At 41.3% G+C, this 13,213-nt stretch overlaps 1 protein-coding gene across 2 annotated transcripts in view; it reads right to left on the minus strand.

Moving 5' to 3' along the window:
* pde11a (phosphodiesterase 11a) overlaps positions 1-13,213 on the minus strand; it is a 160,359-nt gene that overhangs the window by 23,755 nt on the left and 123,391 nt on the right. For both annotated transcript variants that reach the window (XM_078403998.1, XM_078403999.1), the window contains exons 14-15: positions 13,036-13,126; positions 7,339-7,439 (exon numbers count right to left, since the gene is read on the minus strand). In XM_078403998.1, coding sequence (XP_078260124.1) covers positions 7,339-7,439; positions 13,036-13,126 — 192 coding nt within the window. The remainder of the gene's footprint in view (positions 1-7,338; positions 7,440-13,035; positions 13,127-13,213) is intronic.

Genomic DNA, 13,213 nt, shown 5'->3' on the forward strand with positions numbered 1-13,213 from the left:
CCAGGACACTCCCGCCGTGCATGGAGTGTTAATTCTGGTCTAGGCTCCTATGTCAGCAGAGCAAAGCAAAGCTTTTCTAGATAATTCTGCAGAAAACACCAGCCGGTACTTTCAAATTAATTCCTTCTTCGGTCTGAAGGCAACACTTGCTATCAGGTCAAATGTCTGGTTGTTAAAAGGAATAACTGGTGGTAGCCACAGTTTAGGCTAGTATTTTATGCAGAGATAGAATTATGCAAGGAGATCTTTAGATGGAATCTGTGGGAATACATTTGTGTAAACTGATATACGTTTAGTCCACTTCAGGAAGTGGGTGGAGGACATGCCCCAGTCGATATCAATAGGGCTATGGTGGAGATGGTTGAGAGCTTCAAGTTCCTAGGTGTAAACATCACCAACAATTCACCTTAATCCAATCTCTACTTGCTCAGATGGTTAAGAAAATTCAGCATGTTTCCAATGAGTCTTACCCAATTCTTCAGAAGCATCATGGAAAGAATCCGGTCCAGATGCACTGCCCAAGACCTCAAGAGCTTGTGGAGAGCTGTGAACTCAGCCCAGTCCATCATGCCCACCTTAATGGCCACACTAGCCTCATCCTCTTCTACCCAACCCCACCTCGTCCCAATCGACTCCATCTGTGCATTACACTGCCTCGGAAAAGCAGACAACATGATCAAGGGACCACTCACACCCTGACCATTCCATCTTTTCCTCTTTTCTGTCAGGAAGAAGTTACAAAAGTTTGAAAGCACACGCCACCACATTCAGGAATAGCTTCCTGTCCACTGATATCAGATTCTGATATGCTAAGGATGAATGACTGATCTTCCAGTCTACCTCATCGCAACCCTTGCACATTTTTATCTGCACTTTCTATGCAGCTTTAACTCTATATTCTACACTATGTTTATTTTCTCTTTTTCACTACCCGAGGTACTCATGTATGGCATGCAAACATTTTTTTTCACGGTATCTCAATAAATGTGACAAGAATAACATGTAACAATACCAAATGATAAAATATCTGAATACTACACATAGAAATGTTTGCAATTTTCAGTACAAATTAGAATTTCATTGCTTCATAGAAATCTGAAATAAAGAATGAAAATGTTGGAAGAACTCAGCAGATCAGGCAGGCATTTTCACAATGAGGAAGACAGTTTCCTTGTCTTTCTCCACAGAGGCTGCCTGGCCTGCTGATTGTATGCAGTATGTTCCTTGTCTTTCTCCACAGAGGCTGCCTGGCCTGCTGATTGTATGCAGTATGTTCAGTGTGGACTTCAATCCCAAGCTTTTGTAATGAATTAGTGTTACTATTGATACCAGCCTGGTATCGGTACTCCTGATTCCTACTAGTTTGCATGTTCCACCGTTCCCATCCTTTCGAACTGATGTTGGCATTTTGGAACAAGTGCTGGACTCTAACAAATGGCCTTTTACAAACAAATGGAAATGTCGAAAACAGTGTTCACATTTTTTGTTCTCCTAATTGGTCTGACTTTTGTTTCAAGAAAAAGCCAGGAAAGGAACCCATTTTGATGGAAAAGGCCCACGTGATCATTACTGGCCGCTTATTCATTTCAGCTATATCTTTCAGACAACTGACCTCAGTTATTGCTCCACTGAACGTTCATCACATTCTGCGTAAAGAAATACTCCTTGACATCTGTCCTACATTTGCCTTTCATAACATGGAGCAAACCCTCTTATTATATTGTCCTGCAGCATTTGAGAATATTGTTTAACCTTTATTTTTATTCACCATGTTATTCCTCTGCGCTGTTCCTCTGACAGGTCTCATTTACTCCCTGAAACCTCTTCCTTATCAAGTTTTTGTTTGTCGTATCTTCCTCTAGCATTCAGGATCAATCATGTTGTTCTCCTTTATATTCAGCTTGGGGTTGGATGGGACCTTTTTCACAGCAACCAATAGTGATTTTAGTGTTGGTTGTTGCATGGTCAAAGCACTTTTTGCTTCTCTATATCCTGGGAGGAAGAGAATTTCACTGATTTCTGGAATAGATTTCAGCATTATGTTTGGGGTTTTTTTACTGTAAAATGCTGTTTCAACTTGGTGAAAGAGAATTCCGTTAATACCTCGGTGTCTCAGTTCATTTGCCTATTTCTTTCAACCTGTCTCTTAACCGAGATAAGATTGATCAAAACCTGGAGTACCCAGAGGATTAATAGTGAATTATTGAGTCATAGAATAATACAGCATGAAAACAGGCCCATTGGTCCAATTTGCCCATGCTGACCAACATGCTCCATCTACACTAGTCCCACCTACCTTCGTTTGGCCCATATCCCCCTAAACCTTTCCTATCCATGTCCCTGTCCAAATGTTTTTTAAATGTTGTGCTAGTACCTGCTCCAACTACCTCCTCTGGCAGCTCATTTATACCTACCACTCTTTGTGTAAAAAAGTTGTCCCTCAGGTTCCTATTAAATCGTTCAGGCTCACCTTAAACCTATGTCCTCTGTTTTTTAAATTCCCTACTCTGGGTAAAAGATTCTGTGCATTTACCAAATCTATTCCTCTCATGATCTTACACATTGCAACAGCAAGGCATTTTAGACAGTGTCCAATTATTTTTTCTATTAACAATTGCACTGTTGTTTTGGATATTTTCCTTCCCAACAAATAGCACCTTATCATTGAGTTTGTCCTTATTTTCATATCGGGCATTTACAACTATGTTTATGTTCATATGTCAGAGTAGCAGAATTAGGCCATTCGGCCTATCAAGTCTACTCCACCATTCAATCAATCTATTTTTCCCTCATAACCCCACTCTGCCTTCTCCCCATAACCTTTGACACCCTTACCTTAAGTGTTGCCAGCACTTGAGGGGAAGAGGTATATAGAGAGAGGTTGGGCAGACCTGGACTTTATTCCTTGGAGCGCAAGAGGCTGAGGGGTAAACTTATAGAGGTGCCATAAATCATAAGGTGTATCATAAGGGTGAATGCAAATAATCTGTTACCCAGGGTAGGGGAATCAAAAACAAGAGGACATATGTTTCAGGTAAGGGGAGCAGGATTTAATACAAACCTGAGGAGCAACGTTTTTACTATATGGGTATATGGAACAAGCTGCCAGAGGAGGTAATTTAGGCAGATACCTTAACAGCATGCAAAATAATATGGACAGATACATGGATAGCAAAGCCTAAAAGAGATTTGTATCAAATGGGACTAACTTAGATAGGGCATCTTGGTCGGCATGGACGTGTTGGGCTGAAGGGCCTGTTTATGTGCAGTGTAATCCATGTCTCTATGTTGGTTTTATTTTGGACTGTCCTGTCCATGTCCCAATCTTATTGAGATTTGTGTTCACCTTGTCCACTCCTAAAAATCTTGGTGTTCATAAGTTATAGGAGCAGAATTAAGCCTTACGGGCAATCAAGTCGACACCGCCATTCAATCATGGCTGATCTATCTTTCCCTCTCAACCCCATTCTCATGCCTTCTCCCCATAACACTTGACACCCATACTAATCAATGATTATGGTGTAATGTGTAAACATTTAAGGTGGGGAGATGAGGAGAAATTTCTTTAGTTAGAGGGTGGTGAATCTGTGGAATTCATTGCCACAGAGGCTGTGAAGGCCAAGTCATTGGGTATTTTTAAAGTGGAGATTGACAGGTTCTTGATCAGTAAGGGTGTCACAGGTTACGGGGAGAAGGCAGGAGAATAGGGTTAGGAGGGAAAAATAGATCAGCCATGATTGAATGACGGAGTAGACTCGAAGGGCTGAATGGCCAAATTCTGCTCCTACTGTATGACTTATGAATTTATGAAACGTCATTATGTTGACACAGCAAGCCCTCGTTTTCTAACAAATAAATGCTCCATGACTTAATCTTCTTACTCCTTAAACGTTTAAAAATGTTGCATGTAGAACTGTATCACAAGCTATCTGGCCAAACACAAGCTATCTGGCCAAACCACCGCAAGTTCATCCAATACTTTAAAAAAATGTAAATCTTATTAGTTTTGTTTTAATTGGCAAATGAGAAAGCAATGATTCTTTGATCGCCTCTTCTATGTCCTTATGCTTTCATTATGGATGTTTAATATCATAAAAACAATGCAAAATTGTAGAATCAATATGTAATCCATCCATAGAATCCAAAGCTTTTGAAGCTAAGTTGACATTTTAATGCACGATTCACAGCAAATTGCCTGAACGTGTAACTTTCCCAAACAAGCAAACTCTTTTGTTTTCTCTGAGGTCAAGCATTCCAAATTGATTCCCAGCATTTGATTACTTTGAGAATTCATTATTTAACCATCCTAGACAAACACTGCAGGTAGATTTTAATAGACAACTACAAGAACAATCCATATGTTTAAAGCAACAACTAATCCTGTGCTATCAGTGGGATTATCCATTGGGATAAAATGCCTGCTCTCCCTCATCACACTTACTCTTCGATTTGGGTGCCACTATCTCTCATTAAGATCAGACACAATTACCAATAAGTAAACCCCATCTGTCCTTATACATTATTCAAGGAGGGCCATCCTTTTAAACCTTACTTTATGCCTGTACTTGCAATTTTAGTTATATCCACATCTACAAATAATGCTAAACTCGCAGTTAGCCACCCAGTGAGAGCTAGTGGCCAGAATAAATAGCGTTATTCAGTGCAAGCTATAAATACTTCAATGTATGCCTAAGAGCTGAAATGAGTCCTGATAGCTTTGCATTATTTGTAAATGTGGACATAATTAACATTGTAACTACAGGCATAAAGTAAGATTTAAAAGGATGGCCCTCCTTGAAGGTTGGATAAGGACAGATGGGGTTTACTTATTGGTTATTGCGTCTGATTTTTCAAGCCCCAATTTTAAAGACACAGTCAAGGTTGGACCAGTGTGAAATAAGTGGCCATTGATAACCGGCCACAAATAATTTGCCAAAATGTAGGACTGGAGACATTTTTCTCCCAATTACTTCATTTTGCATTGGGAAGTCCATTGATCAAAGTATTCATTTAAAAACCAGGTGGACATAGGTTTAAGGTGAAGGGGAAACAATTTAATAGGAATCTGAAGGGTAGCTTTTTCACACAAAGGGTGGTGGATGTGTGGAATGGGCTGCCAGTGGAGGTAGTTGAGGCTGGGACTATCGCAACATTTAAAAAACATTTAGACAGGTACATGGATAGGACAGGTTTAGAGGGGTATGGGCCAAATACAGGCAGGTGGAACTAGTGTAAATGGGACATGTTGGTCGGTGTGGGCAAGTTGGGCCGAAGGGCCTGTTTCCACGCTGTATAACTACGATTGGTCAGTTAGATAATAAATTGAGGGTGTAGATGGTGTAAGTGGTAGTGTGACTGTAAAAAAAATCCATAGCTTCAGTAAACCACTAAACCTTGGATAATAAAACCATTTAAATTCAACCATGTTAGCGTTTAATTTAATTTAATTTAGATTTTCTTTTCATTTCTCGCTTCATGGTTGGAAGCACTTATGCTAATGAGATATTGATCTGATTTTCTTTGACCTTGTTTTACTTAAAACAAATGATAATTTCACAAATGTTTGGTTTGTTTGCGCGAATTTAGTCACTTTAAATATTTTCCACTTCAGTGCTTGGAAGAGAAGGCCTTGTGTTCTTACAGCATCTCGGAGACTGATTTTGATGTCCATGTTATACAACGACCACGTGATATAGATACATAACTCGTTTAGTCTAATTCACTGCTGGAATATTGACACCAAATCTAACCCGCATTAGTGCTTTCAGAGACCTTTTGCATGACTTTGCACCTCTAGAAGGCGGATATTTTTGTCAGTTTTAATGATCTGATGAAACTAGCACTTGAAATTCTTGATTTTATCATTAGAGGGAATTTTTTACAAAAGATATTTGAACCATTGTGATACATTGGTTCGGCATCAGTTGCTTGCATGGAGAATACGGTTGTCCTCGCCTCAGCTTCTCTCCATAGCTAAGCATTCAAGTGAAAACATTAGCTGTTAAAATGGAGATACAAGGAACTGCAGATGCTGGTTTACAAAAAAAGATACATAGTGCCGGAGGAACTCAGCGGGTCAGGCAGCATCTCTGGAGAATGTGGATGAATCGGTACCCTTCTTTGGCCTGATAGCACTGGGGGGGGGGGGGGGAGAAAGATGGAAAAGAGGTGGGGGTGGGACAAAGTCTGGCAAGTGATAGGTGGATACAGGTGAGAGGGGTTCTGATTGGCAGATAGTTGGACGGAGGCCAGAGATGATAAGACAACAGGTGGTGAAATAAGGAAATAAAGAGAGAAGGGGCATGAAATGTGAAGCCAAAGGAATATAGGTGGAAAGGGATGGGGGAGGGGAGGTGGGAAGAGGATAGGGAGAAAGGGGTGCGCATCCATGTGAGGCACCGGGAAGAGGGGGGGGGGGGGGTGTTGTTTGGTTAGTTATCTAAAATTGGAGAATTCTATGTTCATACCATTGGGTTGTAAGCTTTCAAGCAAATATGAAGTGCTGCTCCACCAGTTTGCATGTGGCCTCACTCTGGCACTGGAGGAGGCCCAGGACAAAAAGGTTAGTATGTGAATGGGAAGGGGAGAAAAAATAGTTAGCAACCAAGAGACCCAGTAGGCCTTGGCAGGCCGAGTATTAGTGTCAAGCGAAACGGTCTCTAGTCAACGCCTAGTCCCGCTGATGTGATGGAGGCCACATCGGGAGCACCGAATGTGCTTTAGACCCTGAAGAAGGGTCTCAACCTGAAACGTCACCTATTCCTTTTCTCCAAAGATGCTGTCTGACCTGCTGAATTACTCCAGCATGTTGCATATATCTTCGGTGTAAACCAGCACTTGCAATTCCTTCCTATTCAGAAATATTGCTTGACCTGCTATGGCCAGTATTTTATGCTTTTGTTTCAAATTTACAACATCAGCAAGCTTTTGTTTTTTGTAATAGAAAGTAATATAAATATCTTTCCCAATGTTTGCACTTTTGTATTTACATGAGCTTCAAAGTCTGTGATTTATAATTTGATAAACGTTTGTTGTATTTCTGATGTTAAAATGGATTTTGTGTGGAAGCAGATCGACTTGCAATTCGGGGAGAGGTTAAAGCGTCTGTGACATTTATTTTAAAGATAATTCTAACTTGTAAATGGTGATCTGGAATTTCATGAAGAGCTGTAAACATCGGCCAGGGTTAAACTTGCTCCACTGTTCACTAATTCCAACCAGCATCCAATAAATTGAAATCAGTACATTTTAGTTACTGTGAAGACATTTTGTGGAATTATTATTTTTCCACAGGTAAATACAATCTTGCAATGAAATCACAAATGAATGAGAACCTACTCAAAGTAGAGTGTCAGGTCCGTGGACAGTATTGACTGCTTCAGAAGCTGCATGATGTCACCGTATACTTTGGAGGAAAGACTTGCAAATATATTATGTCCCTGTAATGAAGGGGAGAGAACAAAGCAAGTTTCAAAATTTATGCATATTATCAAAAAGTGTCAAACCAAATACAAGGTGAAAGATTATTTTAGGTTTGGCATATTTCCTTATGGTACGGGAGGAGGCTATTCAGCCCATGGTGTCTCTGCTGGCCCCTGGAGCATTCGCAGTGGGTGGCACGGTGGAGTTGCTGCTTTACAGCTCCAGAGACCCGGGTTCGATCCAGACCACGGGTGCTATCTGTATGGAGTTTGTACGTTCTCCCCGTGACCGTGTGGGTTTGCTCCTGGTGCTCCAGTTTCATCCCACACTCCAAAGACATGCAGGTTTGTTGGTTAATTGGCTTCTGTAAGTTGCCCTTAGTGTGCAAGTTGTGAAAGTAGGATAACACAGACTAGTGAGCTGGTGATTGATGGTGGGCGTGGACTCGGTGGGCAGAAGGGCCTGCTTCCACGCTGCATCTCTAAACTAGACGTAGCTATTTTCATGGCCTGCTGGACCTGCAACAGATCAGGATCATTGAGCTCTTTGAGCCCTTGAAATGAGTCCTATGTCCTTCCTCACTTTTAGATACCAGGTTCATTTATTGGATGTAACATACCCTGAACTGAATGGAAATTAAACTCACTAGGTGCTTCAGAATTAATTTGCAAATATCTCTGCTTCCAATTAGGGGTGGTACGGTGGCACAACTGTAGAGTTGCTACCTTACAGCGCCAGAGACCCAGGTTCAATCCTGACTACGGGTGTTGTCTGTACGGAGTTTGTACGTTCTCCCCATGACCTGTGGGGATTATCTCCGGGTGCTCTGGTTTCCTCGCACACTCCAAAGATGTACAGGTTGTAGGATAATTGGCTGGTAAAAATTGTAAATTGTTCCTAGTGTGTGTAGGGTAGTGTTAGTGTGCAGGAATCGTTGATTGGCGTGGGCCAAAGGGCCTGTTTTCATGCTGTATCTCTAAACTAAACGAAATAATTGGGTCTGAAGAAGGGTTCCAACCCAAAATATCATCTATTCCTTTTCTCAAAAGACCTACTGATAGACCATTTTGTGTCTATCTTCAGTATAAACCAGCATCTGCAATTCATTCCTACACATCTTTGCCTCCAGTTAGTTCACCAACTTCCCCTTTACTGCAATCAGTCTGAAGAAGGGTTCCGAAATGATACATCACCTAACCATGTTCTCCAAAAATGTTGCTAGACCTGCTGAATTACTCTAGCACTGCTGAGTTACTCCAGCACATCGAGTTTTTTTTCAGCATCTTTTCTATTATTTTCCCCAATGCGATATTTAGTCAAACACCTTTTTAAAAAGTTTTTAACTTTTAAGGTACATGGATAGGAAAGGTTGAGAGGGATATTGGCCAAACGGGTGCAGATAGGACTAGTGTAGATGGGGTATGTTGCTCGGCATGGGTAAGTTGATCCATAAGGCCTGTTTCCATGCTGTGTCACTCTATGACTCTATGACCTGTCCTTTCAAGTTGTGTTCATTTTGACTTGGGTAAGAGTTGGCACCATAAGGCATACTAGAATTTTAAAGCAATTTGGAGATTGATGGTTTATGATCCAATACTGCCTAGACTTGCTACATAAAAGTAATGTGGAATCACAACCACATCACCAGAACAGCTTTCATTGGTTTCTGCTCATTATCTTCCTGGCCCATGTCTTCAGTGCCTGAAAGGATTAATACAAATTCTAAGCTAACAACAAAGCCTTTCATCTCTAACTGTAACTGAAACTATTTATTAACAATTAATTGATATTGAAATGTTTTAATTTAAAATATTAATCTCAACAGTGTTTCAAAGTGCACATTTACAAAGGGATAATACATGACAGTGTTTTTTCTCAATGTCTGGAAACATTTCCAATCTGCAATCCTTTGAAATGGTACAACATTTTCAAAGTGACCTCTTGCAGACTCTCCAGTACAAACACGGAAGGAAGGGCAAAGGCAACATCATTAAAATGCAAACAGTGTTATACGAAAGATAGTAGACAAGTTTTCCATATCTGTAGCATCACCACATCCTTTCTTGTTACTTTTATGGTTTCTGTGTGGACTTTTGCCTGCAATGAGTGATTTTTCTTTCGAAACATTCTTTTGTATTCATATTTACCAAAGTAAATCTATTGAAATGCAGTATTCTGTAATGTTTTGCATCTGTAAGAGACAGTACAAAATACTCATTTAAAATAAATGGGGGAAATAAATATATACAAAGTGCTGCAGAAACAAAGAACTGCCGATGCTGCTTAATGCGGATGTCAGAAGGAGGTTCTTGACCTGAAACGTCATCTATCCATGTTCCCCAGGGATGCTACCTGACCTGCTGTTATTCCAGCACTTTGTGTCCTTTTGTGTGCAAATGCTAGAGTTACTCAGTGTGTCAGACATCTCTGGAGATGCTACAGACAGTCTGAAGAAGTGTCCAGACCTGAAACGTCGCCTATCCACAAATGCTGCCTGACATGGTGTGTTTATATTAGAGATACAGCATGCAAACAAGTTCTTCGGCCCACCACGTCCCTGATGACAATTGATCACCCGTTGACACTAGTTCTATGTTATCCCACTTTCGCATCCACTCCCCACACACTAGGGGCAATTTACAGAGGTTAATTAACCTACAAACATGCACGTCTTTGGGATGTGGGTGGAAACCGGAGCACCCAGAGGAAACCTATGCCGTCACAGGCAGAACGTGCAAACTCCACACAGACAGCACCCGAGTTCAGGATCAAAATAGGGTCTCTGGCGCTGTGAGGCAGCAGCTCTACCAGCTACACCACTGTGCCACCCTATAGTTACTCAAGCACCGTGTGCCTATTTTTGTAAACCAGCATCTGCAGTTACTTGTGTCTAAGATAAATTGGAGTTGTAACATGTGCATTGAGGTGCAGGGGTTGGATCTGAATGTGAAACACATGATTGCTGTACCATAAGCTTAGAGCGTTAGGTCTAATGAAGTTTTCATCTATTCATCTGATCTGCAGCTGACTGAATTTGTCTTAACTTGTTCTATCTTCAGCCAACTGAACCAGCGAATGTTCATATTTCTTCTACCTAATTATCCAAGTGCAGCGACCTTCTTCCAGGTAAATAGAATTAGCATTAAACTGAATTAACAACCTGAGACTTTCATTTGGAACTTGCCAGTACAACAACTTATAAATATTGTAATCTAAGAACTGAAGCAAAGCCTACAAAACCTGCAAAAGCTGGAAGGTAATTCTACATTTTATTTCCAAATTATTTTCCAAATAATGCCATTTGGAGCATTCTCTTTCATCTCTTTCATAATATTAATGTTTAGGTTGGTTTGTTATTGCATAAAATAGGCCCTTCAGCCAACTGAATCCACGCCAACCATTGATCTGAAGGAGGGCTCCAACCCAAAAAGTCACCTATTTCTTTTCTCCAGAGAAGTTGCCTGACCCGCTGATCCACCATTTTGACTCCACCATTTTGTGTCTATCTCCTGACCATTTATCACCCATTTACATTGGTTCTCTGTTATCTCACTTACTCTCCCATTCCTCACTAGGGGTAATTTACAGAGGCCAATTAACCCACAATCCCTCACGTCTTTGGCATGTGGCAGGAAACCAGAGCACCCGGAGGAAGCCCACACATTCACAGGGACGACGTGCAAACTCCATACAGACAACATCTGAGGTCAGGATCGAACTCAGATCTCTGGGTGCTGTGAGGCAGTAGCTCGACCAGCTGTGCCACTGTGCCGTAAATCAATCATTGCATTCAGCCTCGTGATGTGCTTTGGAATTAACTCGTAGAACTATTTGTACACTTTCTCTCCTCTTCCGACTGAGCTGGATGCAGTTCCTTCTGTGCTTGGAGCCATCTAGTTTCTCTTTCTAAAGAATACATGGTTATTTGGTTCAAACCTGATCTCACCGGACAACATGGTCAGAAGTGGACTCCCCTTTATCATTCCTTTCCTAAGGCCAAAGAAGCTTAGGCCTCTTCCAGTGCCCCAATTATTGCTCAGCTTGCACCGCTGATTCAAAAATCTACTGCTCTGTTTAGCATCATTTCACTTTGTGCTGGATCTTCCACCGCCAATCTCTTAGGGCATCTCTGACATACCAACTTAAATTAATGGATTTTTTTTTCTGACTTGGTATTAAATTGCTCAGCAAAAAAAACACTTTCATTTTCAGGATTCTGGAGTTAGTGCTAAATTTGCTTATATGTGGTGGGGACCACTGTCTCTTCTGAGGTAGAAATGCGTCTCATTCATTCCAGCCTTAAAAAAACACATTGTGCTGTGTCAGCGTGAATTTCCCAACAAACTATCATTTGTCAAATTTATTAGAATCATAGACACAAAATGCCGGAGTAACTCAGCAGGACAGGCAGCATCTCTGGAGAGAAGGAATGGGTGACGTTTTAGGTTGAGACCCTTCTTCAGACCCTGTCCTGCTGAGATAGTCCAGCATTTTGTGTCTATCTTTGGTGTAAACCAGCATCTGCAGTTCCTTCCTATGGAGTCATAGTCAGGCAGCATGGAAACAGGCCTTTCGGCCCAACTCAGCCATGTCAACCAAGATGTCTCATCAAATCTAGTCCCATTTGCTTATGTTTGGCCCTCATCCATCAAAACCTTTCCTATCCTTGTACCCATACAAATGTTTTTCAATGTTTAGTTTAATTTAGTTTAGAGATACAGCGTGGAAACAGGCTCTTCGGCCCACTGAGTCCGCGCTAACCAGCGACCATCCCGTACACTAACACACTCCTACACATTAGGGACAATTTACAATCTTTACCGAAACCAATTAACCTACAAACCTCTACGTCTTTGGAGTGTGGGAGGAAACCGGATCACCTGGGGAACAGAGAGAATGTACAAACTCCGTACACACAGCACCTGTAGTCAGGATCAAACCTGGGTCTTTGGTGCTGTAATGCAGTAACTCTACCCCTACACTACCCTGCCGCCCTTGTTTGTTCTCGTACAAAATCAATTAATACAAAATTTGTTTGTTGGCTGAAACCCAATACAGCCTGTATCGAGATTTGTCAGGGTTCATTTTGCACATGGCATTTGCTCCAAAAACCCCAAGTCCTTTCTTAGTTTAGTTTAGTTTAGTTTAGTTTAGTTTAGTTTAGTTTAGTTTAGAGAAACAGCGTGGAAAGAGTCCCTGTATCTAGCTTTGACCTTACTTTCACTCTCATCAGCACTCAGCAGTACCACCTGCAGAGATCTATTTTTTTTACATAGACAGCACGGTGTCGCAGTGGTAGAGTTGATGCCTCACAGCGCCAGAGACCCGGGTTCGATCTTGACTACGGGTGCTGTCTGTATAGAGCTTGTACATTCTCCCTGTAACCACGTGGGTTTTCTTCGGTTGCTCCGGTTTCCTCCCACACTCTAAAGGTGTGCAAGTTTGTAGGTTAATTGGCTTCTGCAAATTGTCTCTAGTGTTTAGGATAGAACTAGCGTATGGGTGATCGCTGGTCGGAGCAGACTTGGTGGGCTGAAGGACCTGTTTCCATATTGTGTCTCCAAACCTTTTATTGGGATTAATGATTGAGAAGAAATAACCAGGCTTCGTTACCTCACTCTGAAGAATCATTACTGCATGATTAAAATGATGAAGTTCTAAAGTAGCAGAAGTGCCGTACAACTGTGCCAAGGCTGAGCCACTCCTAGAGGAAGCAAAATATATTTTCAACATTTCACCCAAAATACACCACACAATCAAAGTTAAACATTTTCTCAATTCTAGAAGTAAT

The sequence above is a fragment of the Rhinoraja longicauda genome, chromosome 8, assembly GCF_053455715.1.
Source record: "Rhinoraja longicauda isolate Sanriku21f chromosome 8, sRhiLon1.1, whole genome shotgun sequence".
In the NCBI taxonomy this organism is placed as follows: Eukaryota; Metazoa; Chordata; class Chondrichthyes; order Rajiformes; family Arhynchobatidae; genus Rhinoraja; species Rhinoraja longicauda.